At 45.8% G+C, this 17,645-nt stretch overlaps 1 protein-coding gene and 1 non-coding gene across 2 annotated transcripts in view; both read right to left on the bottom strand.

The window, feature by feature from the left end:
• POLR3E (RNA polymerase III subunit E) overlaps positions 1-14,729 on the bottom strand; it is a 28,024-nt gene extending 13,295 nt beyond the window's left edge. The window contains exons 1-14 of the mRNA XM_058816213.1: positions 14,614-14,729; positions 10,632-10,714; positions 9,500-9,550; positions 8,766-8,843; positions 7,155-7,270; positions 6,794-6,876; positions 5,961-6,068; positions 5,471-5,520; positions 5,047-5,166; positions 4,415-4,500; positions 3,359-3,403; positions 3,187-3,278; positions 2,359-2,479; positions 709-790 (exon numbers count right to left, since the gene is read on the bottom strand). Coding sequence (XP_058672196.1) covers positions 709-790; positions 2,359-2,479; positions 3,187-3,278; positions 3,359-3,403; positions 4,415-4,500; positions 5,047-5,166; positions 5,471-5,520; positions 5,961-6,068; positions 6,794-6,876; positions 7,155-7,270; positions 8,766-8,843; positions 9,500-9,550; positions 10,632-10,667 — 1,068 coding nt within the window. The 5' untranslated portion in view covers positions 10,668-10,714; positions 14,614-14,729. The remainder of the gene's footprint in view (positions 1-708; positions 791-2,358; positions 2,480-3,186; positions 3,279-3,358; positions 3,404-4,414; positions 4,501-5,046; positions 5,167-5,470; positions 5,521-5,960; positions 6,069-6,793; positions 6,877-7,154; positions 7,271-8,765; positions 8,844-9,499; positions 9,551-10,631; positions 10,715-14,613) is intronic.
• A 94-nt stretch (positions 14,730-14,823) lies between these two features.
• Positions 14,824-14,905, bottom strand: TRNAL-AAG (transfer RNA leucine (anticodon AAG)). The gene has a single exon. It is a non-coding gene; the product is annotated as a tRNA-Leu (tRNA).
• Positions 14,906-17,645: the final 2,740 nt, after the last annotated feature.

Here is a 17,645-nt window from a genome sequence, read left to right as displayed (position 1 = left end):
AACACTCAGGTCTAAGTGAAACAAATGAGAGCTGTACACTCAGAGCTGCTCTGGTGGGGCGGAAGCCATAAACTGATTATGAATTTAGGAACCACTTAGGACCTTAATTCTTTCCATGGTTAGTGAAAATAAACACAATGCAGAGGTTGTTCCTTTTTGCTGTGGTTATGTGTGTGTTTACAAGACCCATATTCATTTCAACTTCCATGTGCAGCTACTGCTCACAAAAGGTGCCTGGGAACAAAGTCCTTTCACTGATTAGCAGCCCTAGGGAATAAAGTCCTTTTTAAAGATCAACAGTGCATGCTCAGGGAGCACAAGGCTTACCCACACTGCCCTCCTGAGCCCTCAGTCCTGAGCCCTCGGAAATAGAGCTGGAGAAACAAACACTTCATTATCCAGTCCTGGCTGTTCTGCAAGCCCCACACTGAATGGTGGGGGCAATGTGATAGTGCTCTGCAGCACGTGCTAGAAAGGATGAATGCTGCTAATGACAGATGATCTGAACCTGCCAGGCAGACACAAAGTGAGCCTACACCAACATTCCCACAGCAGACTTGTAACAACACCTTCAGGATTAAAGCACAAACAACTTCCTTGGAGGAAACACCTCCCTGCAGAACAGCAGAAGAGTTTTGCAATGCTGTGGCCTCCCAGGCAAGCTTCACCTGTGTTTTCATTAAAAGCAACAAACACTTTTATACTTACAACAAAATCTCTCCCTCTACAGAGCACTTCTGCAGGAACTCCACTATGGGGACTAGAAGTATCTTTTGGGTAGAGAACATCACTGTTAATTAAAAAGGAAGAGAAATTAGTTACTAGGTACTCCAGAAAAATGGCATTAGTGAAGACTAACATAACAAACAGGCCCTCCCTGTTCTGCAGTTAAATTACACCTTTATGCAAAGCGTGGTTTTCATTAAAGGCATTAACATTGGCATAATTACACCACTGCAATTACCCTAGTGCAGAAAGGCTTAGACCAGCAAAGCACAGCCTTGTGGCAAGCAGGTGTGTGCAACACAGCTACAAGCTCTGCTTTGTTCTTGCAAAGCCTACCCTCCCTTGGATCCATGTAAACAAGACCAGAATGATCCTAAGAAGTGCTTAGGCTAACTTGGTATGCAGCCTTGGAGGCAGCATTTAGCCAAATGCTGATGTACAGGCAAGACAATTTTTTATTTCCTTCCCAGCAATCAAGGGTTTAACAGAACAATATTACAGAATGTTATACTTGAATCAACAGCCCTGAGACCACATTACTCTGTGTCTGTGTCCTTGTCTGCTTGCAGGGCCAGCTGATGTTACCAGGCTTTCCAAAGCCCCACAGCCATTCAGGTTCATAATCTTGATCCTACCCAGGCCGAAGAAATGGGTCCCCACTCTTTTCAAAGCTCTGATGTGTGCTGCTCAAACACTCCATCCACTACAGATCCTCACATCCTCCTCAGACTAGCAGCAAAGAATCAGCTCTAACCTAAGAACAATCTCAATGCCAACAATACTGTCTTTTAAGCTGCTCCCAGCTCTCCTGTACCAGCTGGAGGGACAGCAGGGCTGCTGTAAAAGCTGGTCACATTGCTAATACAGGCCTGCACCACAATAGCTGAAACACCCTGCTGGCATACTTGGCCTGGCAGCTGATGCCATTCATCTTAACACAGCTATTCCAGAGACTGTAAACCTCTGCATGCAGGGCTCCACCCAGGTAAAAAAAAAAATCATACTGCATTTTAGATTTCAGTTCCCAATAGGATGCTCTATCCTAATAAACAGGATGATACAGACTCCAATTCATGTGGTACACTCAGTACCACCATGCTTGATTTACTGAGGGTAGTTTTCAGCTGACAAGAGCAGCAACAGGACTGCAGAGAGATCCTTACAGGACTGAATTTTGCTAAGAAATACTATAGCTGACATTGGTTTAATTTTCTGTGTTTCTATTTATGCTAATCTCTGGAAGAACTCAGAACAGCTCTCTCACAAAAGAACATGAGTGCAGAAATCAGAAACCTGTCACAACTCCGATGCAAACACAGATTACATCACTGCTCAGCCACAATCCCACTTGGGGACTGGCACTAAGGCATTATCCTTTCACATCATCCTTTCACAGCAACCCTTTGGATACGGAGCAGCTGCACTGAGACGCTGACAACGAGAAACCAAAGGTTCCAACCGCGAGTTGGGAGTGTGGGTGGGGGACACAAGGCCTGGGGGCCCGGAGGGGTGCTGGGGCAATGCCGGGGTGGTCTCGGGGCGATGCCGGGGCAGAACCGGGGCGGTCCCGGCGCGATGCGGGGGCGATGCCGGGGCGATGCCGGGACAAAGGCGGGCCGGGCCGGGCCGTACCTCTTCACCACCCAGTTTCCCTGGACCAGCAGCGCCACCTGCTGCACGCAGCGCAGCACGGCCGTGGGGTCGGTGCCCGAGCCCAGCAGACCCAGCAGGTTGGCGAACGGCATCACCTTCACTGCAAGGCAAACACAGAGTCACCAACAGCACCCGCACAGCCAGCAACGGGGATTCAGCGTGTGCACGGGCAAAGATTTATCTTGGGGAAAGAAGTAAAGCCTTAGTTTTACCCCCCTGTGCTGTAGGCATCATATATTCTTAAAGTAGCTGCTAGTGTTACAGCCGAGTTGACTGGCTGAACTGGCTCACAAATTAACATATTAATAAAACAATAATTTAAAAAAAAACCCAACCTATATCTTTGGCAATATCTGTAAGCAGAGATACCTGACAAGGCAGGCCATTCCTGAGGCAAAACCCTCAGGATTTGCTCTCATCAGACAGTAATCCTAAAGAGACATTAAAATTCCTAGGTGACACTCATGAAGTGTGTATCATTGAAAACTCCCCAGAAAATGCCAAAGTGCAGGCTGTACATGCTCAGACCCCCACATTCCAGGAGATACTTGCTGAATGTGTATCCAGAAAGCTATTTTAAATTAGAAATTTTTCTAAGAGTAAATTGATGGCAAGTGTATGAACAGTCTGATTAGCTGCCTCTGCTCTTTTTAGGGAAAGGCTTAGGACTTACATTCTTCAGAGAATCAGAGAGCCAGACAGTCTGTCTGATGGGGTGACAGAACTGGTAATACTGGGGAAAGCACCTTATCTGAGGCAACTACAAGTCACAAAGTGAAGTGCAAATGTGTTACAAAAGCTACAAACCATTCTTCATCAGGATCTTGATCTGATCAGCAAGGGGTAAAGTCCTCAGCTGGGCCATAGAAAGCACATTGCTTGGAGCCATTGGTTTCTCACTGCAGATAAACAGATTTGCAGCCCATGAAAAGGAGAATCCAGCCAATGTGGACTTTGAACACTATGTACAAACACTTACTTCTCTTCCTCTACGCTTGGAGGCATCAGCATCATTAAATATTCACTAGAAGAAAAGGAAACACATTCTTTAAAATGCTTGTCTTGAGACTTACCAGGTTTAAGTACAATAATTTCTCACTTAGAGTAAACCTGCTTGTGTGAATCTACAAAACAAACATCAGCCTGAAAAGAGCTCTCCCTTCCACTTCTACCTCCTCAGAACTAGTAAAAGTTACTGACATTCCTCTGCCCTAAGCGAGAATATGAAGTAAGTGTGAGTCAGAATTTCAGCTCTTTTGTACAGCAGAGGGGTCCAAACAGAGGATCTGCACAAGGAAATGTATTAAACACAGCTGCTCTGACAGCCATCAGCAGGGTCATGTGAAACCCCACAGACAGAATCAGCCCAGCAAAAAGCAAAATTTCTGTCCCACCCATGCAATTACCAGTGTCTGTGAGAAAGAATCAGATCCAAAAGACTTCAGAAGAGCTATCACTGACTTACTGATTTACAAGAAAAACATGCCAACACCATTACCAGGGCCAGACTCTGCCACTTCACTATTACTTGGGCCATGGCTGTCCCAGGTGACAGAGAAGCACTGACTGCATTATGGAAGGCTCTTGCAGAGCTGCAGTCACCAAGAAACAGACACAAACACCTTTCAAGCAGTTTCAGTTGTCCCCACAAATCACAAAGGGAAGTTTTATAAGACTTGATAACAATGGGAGTTATTGGCTTTGGAGAATTAATTTATATTATCCAGAAGAAGCTTTTGTTTTAATTTTCCTTTGCAGTATTCACAGTTCAAATAATGTAGGGCTGTGATAACATACAAGAAACTACAACCCTGAGTAAAAACAAGAGGTTTTAATCTCAAGGGTATAGGGAAACAAAGAAAGCAACCTCAGTAAGATGAAAGCTAGTTTGTTACTGTGTGTTTTAAAACAATTCAACTTTTACCATGAATAGGATTTTCAAAGAGCAGATTTTTAAAGAATATACCTGCTCATTACTCTGAAAACAATCCCAACTAATTAATGCCATTTCTGTAGGAAACCACCAAACTATTACCTGGGAGATTTAATTAATTCTGTGTTTTCAGCAAGGCCATGACCTTGGCTAAATAAATACTGGCGCTCGTGCTCAGAACGGCTATCCTGGAAACAGGGAAAAAACAAGAGTCACTATCACACACTGAAAATACACAGAATGCCAGAGAGCTGATTCTCATTCCAAACTATGCCCACCCTGTCATCATTCCACCACTCAAATGTTCCACCTCACTACCTGATGTTCTGCTTTCACTTCCTTGTATGATGCTCATGTGATGTGGGAACATTTCACTTGCTGTGCCTTTGAAACCTCCTGACAGACATGCCCAAGTCAGCCAAATAGGATTTCTTACACCTGACTGAATGGGTTTCCCAAGTCTTTCACAAAGACCAGTTTATAATCCAAGACCCAAGTGATTCTTACACTCAGACACCCCCTTTATATTTGTCCAGCTCTGTTTTGAAATGTGGAGACTCCAAAGCATAATCCAGCAGGTGATACAGAGCCCTTCAGGGTCTGTTCCAGCCTACCGAGCTCCTCTTCATTCTTCTGATGATTCCCTGATTCCCATGGGCCCAGATTTAAAACAGTTCTGGACTTGGCTGAGCCTTCAGGCCCAGGCAGCCTCCTCAGAGCCAGCACACACCTACCTTCAAGCCATAATAATGCAGGTGAACCCAGTGCTCTTCTGCCTGTCTCTTCTGCAGGAACTCGTAGGACTGAACACGTCGCTGCCGAGCTTGTTCGGTCTCAGGGCGCGAGAATCGGACCTAGGAGATTTGGGCATCATTGAAAACAGCCCTAAAACCCTTGGAAAAAACCCAAAACCCATCTGCCATATTGATCTGGTGTATCAGCATCAAGCTAAGGGCTCCAGCTCCAATGAATCACCCCTTGCTCTCAATGCCATCTTTATGCTTGTGCAACAAGGGTGAGCCCACCTGGCCTCTCCCACCCCAGCCCAGGTCAGCAGCACCAGCTGAGGTTTGCTGTCCTTTCATTTCACTCTGAACTGTCAAACTGTCACTCTGAACTGTTACCTGAACCAGCATAAAAAGGAAAATGTGGACATACAGTAATTTGCTTAACATCATCTTCAGCTTCATCCTGGGATGAATCACCACCTGCCAGAAAACACAAAAATGAACACACCACTGCAGTGCAAGAGCCAAAGCTGGTCTGGGGGCTCATGCAGGAAGAAAGCACACTGAGAACTCCACAGGCATGGGTTCAATCCCAGCCTGCCAAACTGTGCCATGTATGACAGCACCACACTGCTCCTGTGATAGGACATCCTGCTGCCACGGCCTTCCCAGTGGCAGTGGGGACACTGTCCCCACCACCACCCTTTGTCACTCCCCAGCACCTCCCATCCCTCTGCCAATCCCTCACACTCTGCCCATAAAAGCATTTAGGTAAAAAAACCAAAATCAATGAAACAATCTAAGAAATGGAATAATAATGTTAGAATAAACACCTTCAGAACAGAATGACTCTTACCAGCCACATTATAGAGAACTTGTATCTCACCTCCCCTCAGAAAACTCAATTGTGGAGAATTTACCTTCATTAGCAGCTTCTCTTTCTCGGTGTTTTGCATCAGCCTTGTCCAAGTAGGTGAAGCTTGGCCTCAGCTGAAGAATTCCATGTAGTGGAGTCAAGTGAAGTTCACCTGAAAAAGAGAATTAATATTGGTTAAAATTGATTTTTTCCACTGCACAAGGACACAACTTTTCATTATCTCCCTGTCTCTGTAAAGCCGCAGCTTCAATTGAGCATAAATATTTAATACAGCAAAACGTAAAAAAGGATTGAAGTGAAAAATTCATCCAGTGCTCAGGATTTCAGGGCAATATGAAAGATCAAGACTTGTTTCTGTAATTTTGCCTTTTGTGTTGAAACCAGATCTTGTAGAGAGCCACGTTCTGGCACAGGCCTGACCCATAGTCCAAAAGACCCCTAGTAAAATAGTAATCACTGAAAATAATCTACATATTGTCATCTCAAATGACCACCAGACCAAAACTCTGGGATGGGCTGGGCAGTCAAGGGAGGGACAAAAAGTGCAGAACAGGAACATGAGACAGACATATTTAGATTAAGAAAGCAATATAAATAATAAGGATAATTTCATGCTATAAGTGCATATTATTTCAGACCACCATGAACTGTTAAGATTCTGGAGGCATCTACAAACCCAGAGTGTTCTTACATGATATTTACAATTTCGCTAGACCTACTCAAGGACTCTTGGGACACTGATAAGGGAAAACTTTCCTTTCTTCAAAGACCCATCAGCCAATTAAAACTAGGCCAAAAAAAAAGATAAACAGGTCTTATCTTAACACTGAAATGAGTATGTTTCCCTGATGGGAGGGTCAAGCAAAAGAAACTTACCTTTTTTATAAACTGCAGCTGCATAGCGGGAAACATTACTGGCAGCTTGGGAAGAGCAGAAAGTTTGCTTGTCCATCAGCTTCCTGCAGACAGAGGAGGGCAGTGAGATGGCATTCCACAGGCAATGTGGCATGCAGGTGCCAAAAGTCTGAAGCACCAATTCCCAAAATGGACTCTCAACAACCACAACAGACAAATATCCATCACTTCTATCTGCAAATCTGAATTCATGATGCACCCCAAAAATGTAGGTTACTCTCAAGAATACTTGCTACAGAAGAGTGTACAAAGCAGCCACTGGTGGACACACAGATGTCTGTGCTCAGCCCAGAAAGGAAAGGAAGGCAAAGAGGACACCTACGAGGAATAGGTGCTGGTTTCATCTGTACAGGCGCCATCCACGTTGAGAGCGATCTGCTCCCCCTTGCTGCGACAATAGTTCGGATTCAAAGTATCGATGGCCATTTCCAGTTCAACCTAAAGAATACCAGGGAAAGACAGCTAATTACCATGGCACAACCCCAAACAGATCAATTAAAACCCAACCCCACACTTTCTAACATTTTCAGAGGTTTACAGCAAATTTAAGTACATAAACAGCATCAAATCCACAGGGCCAATCTCACACAGAGCTGAACAGCACATAGATGGGTTTGGTACAGTGAGGTCATTTAAACAACAAGCTGGAGATACAAAAACTTCCATGTACACATATGGGATCAGAAAAAGCAGAGTTCTTTAGGCAGCCCTGAAATACACATTCACTTTGCTGGATTCCTTCCATGACACTATCAGTCTAATTTACTTATCAGTACAGATCAGGTGCACAAGCAAGTTCATTCAAGCCTCCCTATCACCAAGGAGCCATTCAGAATCCCTCATAAGATAGATCTCCTTCTAGTCTGGTACCAAGAATAAAACTCTGTCCTCTTCAGAGGCAAAGGCCTCTATTCTGCTAATTTGAGACTGCAGCACTCAGCACTGACCTCAGTTACTCCTGATTTTCACTTGTCAGAGCACTGTAACAAGCTCCGAACCTTTAGTTATAAGAAGAACTATTCCCCCCCACTTCAACCTTAAATTTCAGACCAATGTCCAAAAATAAGCATCCTGCTGCATAATAATTCTATTTATATACTATGACAATACAGAGCATATTCTTCAGGGCGTGTCAAAGCCCTTATAAATTTGTGTATCACAGCTACCATCTTCTTTTTTCTTTCCCTTCATGTTATTCATAAACTGAACTAGTTTCAAGTCCCTGGATGAGACAGCATATTTACAAAGGTTTGTACAGGGCTTACAGTGCAAATGTTTGCTGAATTAAATAAAAGACTTCATGAACAAAACACGCATTCAAACTCCTAAGTTCACCAAAGCACTTCCCTTAACCATTTCCCAGAACCAAATTCAAGTAACACAGACATCTACTGCTGCAGTTTTAAAATAAGATATTGTAAAATAATAGCCAGATTTCTGGGATACATTTGCAAGCAAGTGCAATGATTGTGGCTTTGGCTATGCTTTACCTGTACTGCCCCAGTGATTTCAAAAGGACTCCTGATGATTCACTGCCAGGCAAGAGAGAAATCAAGACTTGCACTGACACTGAAACAGAGGATGGCTCCAAGGTCCAATCCTTCTTCAACCCTTCTCTGAATACTGCACAGACCTTTTGATTCAAGCTCTTTTCACACAAGCATCCACAGACTGAATTACCATTAGTAACTATGTTCCCCTGAGTGATTCTGTTTTCTGTTAAAATAGTGGCTTTCTCACCATGATTTATAAACTTTTATTCTGAACTCTACCTTACAGACACAGTAAAAGTCTTCATAGCTTCAAGCACAGAGATCTGGTCCTGCAAGTAGCTGCATGGTTAGAACAACTCAACAGCATAATGTGCTTTTCCTAAGTACATTCTGCACATCATAAAAAAACTTTTACAGACTGGGCTCAAATGATGACCAACCTTTTGCTGCTTTGGTTTTATCTTCGCTGACAAATGTGTAACATCATCGTAGGTCATGGAAGCTGGGCGAATGGGATACTGCAAAACAGATCATTTCATACACCCCTCTTCTCTTAAAGATCAAAGAATTTCACAGAAATCAACTCAAATTCCCCTCTCCCCTCACATGCAGATCCACTTGCCACATCTCAGAGACAAGACACCCAGAAAAAACATTAATTGATTGATTTGTGAGTCATCAGGGGATTTGGGAACATGACCTAGAAAGTCTGTTGTTTTCCTCCCAGCCCTCTGCTTTTGTCCCTTCACAGCCCCCTTCCTGCCCCTCACACACCACAATAACCAGTAACACATTAGTCCAGCAGAAAAAGAAAACCTTATCACTCAGCGTCAACTCTCTGTAGAGTTAATAGAAGTAAAATATCTGTGGGTATACAAGTAAATGTTAGTTTAGAAAGTACAGGCCACATGTTGCTGATCAGGAGAGCAGAGCCAGGTTTAGCCACATGGGAATGCTGAGAGGACAGTGTGGATCCCAGGGAGATCTCCCATCCTGCCAAAGCTGCCAGGTCTCCACACCCACAGACCCCACCACAACCAGCCTCACTCCTGCCTCCAAAATGACACCCAAACAGGTTCTCTATATCCCAGACCTTGGCAGACTAAAGCATTAAGTTATGCTCTTTGCATTTATTTTAAACAAACTATCACTGCATAAAAGTTAACAGAAATACCTGAAATAGATAGAGCTTCTCCAGTAGACTTCTGGCCAGGAACACGTCAATCTAAAAAGCAAAACAAATAACTTTCATCAGATGCCAGCTGTAATAAAAGTAGAACCCTTAGAGTTCAAATACTGACAGCATTAACTTTTCATATGAACTCTAACATAAAATAGATTCGTGACTCTCCTGTCAGAAGTTTCCTCTCTGCAGACTTTGACACGAAATTCTACATTTGGCCTTTTTAAAAACCAAACCTAAAATCCCACTACAAAGAGGCAGCAGACAGTGGCTCTAGCTGTGTTTCCTCTCTAAGGAAACTTGGCAAACAAATGTGAAAGAGGAATTTTTATCCTCCAAGGATATGAAGCAAATCTGTTATGACAATTATAGAAAGAGGAGGAAGTTCTCAGTTTGGCAGCACAACTGAAAGGTAAAAGTTCCTTACTGGTATTTTATAAAATCTTTCTAAATTAGACAAGAGACACCCACATCCTCAAGCTGGTTCAATACTTGCACTTGGCCATCAGAACTGAAAATGCACAGATGTTTCATGAATAAGACATATGGAAGCTGCCATTTCAGATACACTCCTGACAATTGCCACTCCTTTTCTCATGGCTTTTCACCTTCTATGGATTTGCCCTTCCTTGTGCTTCTGGTGTGTAAAATCACATATCAAATGACAACACACTGTGGCTATTTCTTGGGACATAGCAGTCCTTTAAAAAGTCCATACCCAGAACACAACTCCTTACTTCAGCAAAAGGCATGAACACTGTAGATTCATGTTTAACAGATCATCAAAGTCATTCCAATTTTTTCAGCTCCCAGACACATGCAATGGAGTTCACTGGGAGCACACAATGGTAGAAGCAAATTCCCCACCTTATCTTCTGCCATGGACAGATTACAAAGGGTGAAAACCTGAGCTGCATCTGCCAACATGGACAAGATATTCTGACAAAACAGATACCATGGTCCACACAACATAACTCTTTGTACAGCCCCAGCCATTGGTTATAAGACAAACACTGATGTTGATGACACATTTTTTCAGCAGTGTAAGAATACTGGGAACTGTAGTAATAAAAATAATAATAAATTCTCATGTACAATCACTGTTACCACAATGCACTTTTACCTCTTGTATAACTGGATCATCTTCTTCATTTGCCATGCTAGGATAAAATAAAGCTTTTTTCTTGGCTTATTCCTTGGCACAACCTGAAAGAAAAGAGGAATGTCATATGAATCATTTCATCTGTGTCACATACCACATGCAGCCCAAAGTATTGTTCAAGTTAACTTGGTTCCTTTCAGTGATAATCTGTTTATTCTGTATTTTGAAGGAATGTATGTGTTTGCATGAACAGGTCCCTGATACTCAACAATAGGTAAACTGCTATAACTTCTGTGACAGCTGCAGTTACTAAGAAAGCCCTGAACTAGAGCCCTAAGGAGGGAAAGACAGCCCTTTGCAGTTGCATAAAGTGTATCTTTATGTACACATAAAGTGTGTAACAGTAACACACAGGTAGCAGCTGTTTTCCAGCCACAGCTGGCCCTTCAGGGTCCCTGTCTCAGATATTGCAGTCTGGGAATGCCCTGACTTTGATTTCATCTCCCTGGCAAGCTGCAGCCTTGTCTCCTGACCTGCCACTCCTCAGACTGCACTGCTAAATGAGAGCTCCAGAACACACTGCTTAGCCTTTCCTGGAGTCCTCCAAAACCAGCAGAACAGATTTTTCTTCATAACTACACCAACCCAATGAAAATAAGATTCTGATATTAACTGAGGACTGGATACTCTGGAACAAAAGTTCATTATGTTCAATCCAGTGCTGGAGTCAGTGCTGTGCCTGGTTCAGACCTCTGAATAAAAAATGATCTCTCAGCTAAATCAACAATAGTTTTTCCCTGCTGAAATCAAACAAAAGGATTTACAAATTATTCAGGATGTCACTGCAACAATGTTATGTTAATCAGCCAGTACTGGTCAAGATAGGCATAACAAAATAAGACCTCTCACAAACTGACCAAGGAAAGTTTTAGCAACAAAGATGATCAGGCAAAGAAACAAGCTCTGTGTTCAAGAACTCTCCCTTATTGTCCTCACTCCTTGAGGACAGCTTACTTCTTTCTGGATCTCCTATGGAGGAAGAGGAGGAGAAACAAGCAGCATCCAGGATCAGCTGGGAAAGAAGGAACCCAGCATCCATTTTACATCTGGAAAAATGGCATTTTTTTCAAACACTCAAGCCACCACACAATTTAGGCAGCTCAGTATACTTCAGCTGACATACAGGCTTCTCAAATATCACACTAATGTACACAGAGGTATCTAAGAAACCTTTCAGAGAGGCTAGACATTCTGGATACGAGTGTTATTAATATCCATTCAGGCTTATAGTGTTTCTGCCATTCCACCTAGAAATATAATTCCCTATTTCTCAGCTACAGAATCTCTGCTACCAAAAAAATGCCCCTCCCGGTACTGAGCTGGCATTCTCCATTTCTTTGTGCACCAGCATGTCCCAGGGTCCTTGCATCATACATTTGTATTTGAAAATTTATGCCCCAGTATTTCAGATTCCTATCTGAAGTTATTTTGTAGAAATGCAGAACATCTTCACAGCAAAAAGCCAGTACCTTAACCACAGGCTGGGCTGTGAGCAAAACCCTGAGTATGTGATATCTGACTGGTATCAGTGTTTTCTGTGATCAGGCATCCAGTTCCTCCCAGAAACACACACTGATATGTTTTAAAGAAATGAAGTTTGTCAGTTCCATTTCTGCCTTCCCTGCTCATGTCCCCAGGTGTCCCAACACCTGACAGCTCTGCAGACATGGAACAACTGCAGTCTGCACCCAGCACAGAGCTGATGGTGGGAGGATGCCCAAGGTGTGTGAGGACATGTGGAAACACCCAAAGGTGGGACACCTGAGTCCAAACCTTCCTTCCTCACACCCCTGAGAGATCCGGGAACCACCCTTCCCTTCCTGACAGCCTGCATGCCAAACATCTGCTAGGCTCCTTCTCCCTCTTCTGAGAAAGTTATTGCACTTTTGAGAAGAGAAATCAAGATTCCCTGGGCTAAGGAGGGATAGAGAAACAGCCTGAAGGATCTGGTCTCTGGCCCCACACTGAACACTGCCTGTGCAATTATACACAAAATCTCTTTGTGACTCCACCTGTCCCTACTCAGGGGAAATGCTGTGTTACAGAAACTACATTTTTCTCTTAGTCCTGTAAAGACAAAGCATGACTACAGATCCTTTTACTGGAAAGTGAGACTGACACATCTATAAATAGGAAGCAGTGTGTCCCAGCACAACTTATAATACTCATGCAACTGGAAGAAATCCTCTGAATCACAAGGAAGGCATGCAGACACAATCCTATGTCTGATATATGCATACATAGTGCTAATTTCCACACTTCTCATATACATATATTTATGATACCACAGGAGTTACAGAATGGAATCAAGCATTAAGAGACAGCAAATATGGTCAGCAGGTTCAAACTTCTTTTGGTAGAACCTTTTTGATTTAAGGACTTTCCTTTAAGGTGCAACTCAAAGTATAATGTGAATTATCAGCTCACAGGAGGGCAAGAGATATAAATCTTCTCATTTCTCCTGCAAAGTGAAGAATGCAAGGACCAATCCATGAAACTGCTCATTAGCTGCCCATAACACCATCAACAAAGAACCAATGACGAAAAATGTTGTGGTTAAAGAACTGTAAAAATCAGTGATGAAGCAACTGAATCCTGCATCTCACTCTGAGCTTAGAAAGGCATTTGAGTATTATAGATTTAATTTTATTTTACTGCCAAAATATCTGCAAGAAGGTAAATTGCAAATTTGCACATCATTTGACACACAGACTTTTAGTCAGGCCTGTAAGAAATGCTCCACTATTTCATTTTTACCTAAATTTGTCAGTAATAACGGACCCCAAAGTGCTAACACTAAAACCCGAAATACACTTCATATAATCATGCAATGTGAAAGAAAGGCCAAGAATTCCTGCTGGATCAGTACCTGAAAGTATAAATGCTGAAACGGCAGCATGGAAAAAGTGCCATTTCCTGAATCACTACCACATTACCTCTGGCACCCGGGCACCTCTAGAAGGGGCTCAGAGCAGCCCTGTAGCTCAGGGTGGCCCACGGCACACAGTAAAATGGAACCTGCCAGAAGAAGCTAAAGCACCTTCCATACATTTATGGCAATTACCATTTTGACCCAATTACTTGCTTCATTTTCTCCTCGCCTGCAAGCAGCTTTGCACAGTCATCCCCTGGCAGTGAAGCCAAGAGGGCTCCTCTGCAGCAGGACCTCTCTCTGGAGGTGATGTCACCGCAGCACACCTTTGGGGTTTTACCAGGTTATGTATCAAGCACGAACCTTTCTTTACCACCTCACCCCGTGTGCGGCAGTGCCGGGCCGTGCTGCCAGGGCAGGGGTCACTGTGTGACACCACCGGGGCAGGTCGCGGTGCCCGTCCCGTGCTCCCCGCGGGCAGCGCTCCCGCCGGACGCGGCTCCGCGCCCCTGGCGCCCGCCCTGCCCTGACCCAGCAGCGCTGGGCTGGGGGAAAGGCCCCGGAGAGGCCGCAGCGAGCCGCCCGAGCCGCCCCGACCGCGGGGACGAGGCGAATCCCCCCGGGCGGGACGGCTGGGCTGGGCTGCGGCCCCGCAGAGCCGGTGCCACGCAGGGGCAGCCGCTGCACTCCGGGGCGGGTACGCCGAGCCCTCCCCGGGGGGAAGGCGCGGGGCTGCGGGCCCCGGTGGCACCGGCGGGGCCGCCGCTCACAGCCCCCGGAGGAGCGGCCGGCGCCCCCCGGGGCTGCTGCGGGAGCCGAGGGGCCGCGGCTGCGGCCGGACCCGGCCCGGCCTCCACGCACCCCGGCCCGTGCCGGGTCCTGTCAGGGCGCTGCGGCCCCGCGCCCCCGCTGCCCCCGCCGTGCCGAGTCCTCGCAGTCTCGGCTCCGCCGTCCCCCCGGGACGGGCAGAGCCCACCCCAGCCCAGGCCGCGCTCCTCCCCCGCCACCGCCCGCAGGGTCTCTTGCGCCGGGGCGCCCCGGGAGGCGCAAAAACAGCGCAGCCCGGCATACCTGTGTGCGGGCCGGGCGGGCGGCGGCGGCGCCGCTCCCCCGCTCCCCGTGTCGGTGGCGGCGGGGCAGCGGTCAGGCAGCCGCCATGTTGGTGGCCCCCGGGCCGGCACGTGGGGACGCGGCGCCTCCTCCTACCCACAATGCTCTCCCGACCACCGCCGCCGCCGCTAGGGGGCGGCGGCGCCGGGCTGCGGCGCAAAAAAGCGCTACTGGCAGCGGTGGGATTCGAACCCACGCCCCCGAAGAGACTGGAGCCTTAATCCAGCGCCTTAGACCGCTCGGCCACGCTACCGCCCTGGTTCCACGTTATTCTGGCAACACTTTTAATCTATACGGGTTTTTCCCCCGTCTCCTTCACATTTCTCCATCCCCAGCAGCCGCTCTGCCCACACACCCTTTCTACCCGAAAAATAAAATGCGGGGGATCCTTTTCAGCCCGTTCCCAAGCAGCGGCACCTGGAGCTGCACGATGCACCCAGGAACGGACGGGCAGGAGCAGCTGTGCCCGAGCCCTCCGCGCCGCGCCCGCTGCCACGTGGATGCCACGGAGCAGCACAGCCCCTGCGCGGTACGTGTGGCACCGCCCGGCCACCCCCTCTGAAAGCCTTACAAAAGTTCTGAATTCTAATTTTCTGTTGCAAAGCCGCAGCTCACTGAATTTGCAAAGTCAAAAGTCAGCAGTTTATGGCTGGGGGGCTGTTCTTTTGCCTCTAGCACAGGGACCAGCACGGCAGTACTCGGTACACTTGTGCACACAGGTGGTAGCACACCTCAGCTGCTGGTACTCCATGAAACTGCTTCTGGGAGTCTCTAGCTGCATTTTGCCTGAAAGTCTGGTGAGTTTTCTTAAAGAATTAATGTTATTTTCACCACTTAACTACAACTGAAAGGTTGTATTTTGAGAAAAATTCTAGCTTCTCTAGTGTAAGGTCACATAGCCTTAATGCAGCTTGATTTAATTCTGTCCTTGTGGCAGTTCATGTAAATAGGATAAAAAAAATAAACCTGCTGGAGTCCTGCTGACAGCATCATTCAACCCTTTCCCTTGGCACCTCCCACAGCCTGTCCCTGCAGCACCCGGTAGTGCCAGCTCTCTTTCCAGGGAGCTGCTGAAATGGAACCAAGGAATGATTTGGTTGGGGTTGGAAGTGTCCAAAAAAGGTCTGATAGTCAGACCCCCTGCGACATCTTCAACCAGATCAGGTAGCTTTCCAACCTGACCTTGAATGTTTACAGGGATAAGGCATCCACTACCTCTCAGGGCAACCTGTGCCAGCATTCCAGTTCTCTCATTGTGAGAGGCTGCAGCACTGCACAGTCTTGCTAAAAATTTCATTCACTGCCTACAAGTACTGAGGAATAACAGCACACACATGTAAACATGAATAAATTCCTCTAGTGCTGCTAGAGTTTCACACCCTCAGCTCAGTGCCTTTTCAGGATGTGGGTTTTTTTAAGAACAGAGGGAGCTGACTGCAGAGCAGCAGGAGGGGCTCAGGGAGGAGAGAAGGAAGGCAGACCTGAATTGGCTTCACACAGCAAATCACCTGTAACCTGCTCAGGCAGAAAAGTCAGTTTTAACAGCCTCCAAGCATATGTTTGTGTGTGTGTGTTTGTGCAGGAGGCTGCATGCAACACTCATTACAAACTGTTCCTCACTGAGTGGGCCACTCAGTCCCACAGGTCCTTTTGTCCAGGCAGTGCAAGGTACCAACACCCTCCTGAAAACTGCTTTTCAGCCCTGTCACAGCTGACCTCATGCTCTCTCCCTGAAATGTTTGTGCCTGGCCACAGAGACATTTCTCCTGAGCACCAAAGGAAGCCTGTGTACCCAAGATTATTCACCTCAGCCATGTGTGACACAGACAGGGGGCAAGAGCACAGGCTGTCCCTCAGGGGTGGCAGTTGGGTCACCAGTTTTTTTCATTTTACCTGTGCAACATCAGTTACAATGGCAGGACCTTCTCCAAATTAAAAAAGAATTAACATAGAGGAGAACTCCAACATAACACAAGCTACCAGACATATTAAATTGTTCTCCTTGCACAAGATTGCCAGAGAATAGCAAGGACCCAACAAATACTCCCACTCTAAGGGCCAGGCCCAATGGCTACAAAGCCTGAGCTGTCCCCACACAGGAGTTAGGTCCATCAGCAGGAAGAACTCAGAGATATCCCTGAACTTCAACCTGAAAATACCCTGACTCACCCCTGGCAGCACTGCCCTGCATTCATCCTGAGAGGTTCAAATGAAAGTCTGGCTGTCCAAATTCAGATGAGAAGTCCTGACTTGACCCATGGTAACTACACTGGCTCTGTCAGCACTCATTCTACTCTGAGTGAAATTACATCTGTGGGGAAGAGAATGAGATTCAAATCAGTCCCACAGACCAGTAATTAAGAAACAGTCAATATACTTATTTACACTTTATAAGCTATGAGTTTGCTGTCTCCATGGTTTCTGAAGAAGGCTATTCTTACTTTGTTCCACTGGCAAACACTCCATCTCTGTGACAGCAGTTATATCTAAACCCTCCAAAGGCTATAAAGCTAGAGCAGAGCCAAATTTCACCATTTTTCACCTTAGTGATTCTACAGTGCAGAGGCCCACATGGTGCTTTTTTGTTAGGAAACTCTGCTATTTCACAGTGCCCTTGCTAGAGGATAATTTCACATTGTTCAAACTACACAGGTATAAGAAGTTCCACCTGTCTGAATAAAGCAATAAAAAGGCAACATTAAAAGCTCCCTTTTGAACAGTTTGAAAGGGCCTGTATCAAACAGATTATTCTGGCACAAAAAGGGAAATAAATCATAGCAAAATGACAGTGTATCATTAGATTTGAGGTGGGACACAACATCTAATGATACACTGTCACTTTGCTATGATTTATTTACCACCTCAAATCACAGAGCCCAGGAATTTCCAGCCCATTCTCAGGACTAAACAAATGCTAAAGGCACAGAGAGGCCTCTGTAGCACCCTGCAAATGAGCCTTCCTGTCCTTACATTTTATCCTCCATTACAGACAC

This window comes from Ammospiza caudacuta, chromosome 17 (assembly GCF_027887145.1).
Source record: "Ammospiza caudacuta isolate bAmmCau1 chromosome 17, bAmmCau1.pri, whole genome shotgun sequence".
Taxonomy (NCBI): domain Eukaryota; kingdom Metazoa; phylum Chordata; class Aves; order Passeriformes; family Passerellidae; genus Ammospiza; species Ammospiza caudacuta.
Note: the sequence above shows the minus strand (reverse complement) of the source record. Positions and strands in the feature narration are given on the sequence as shown.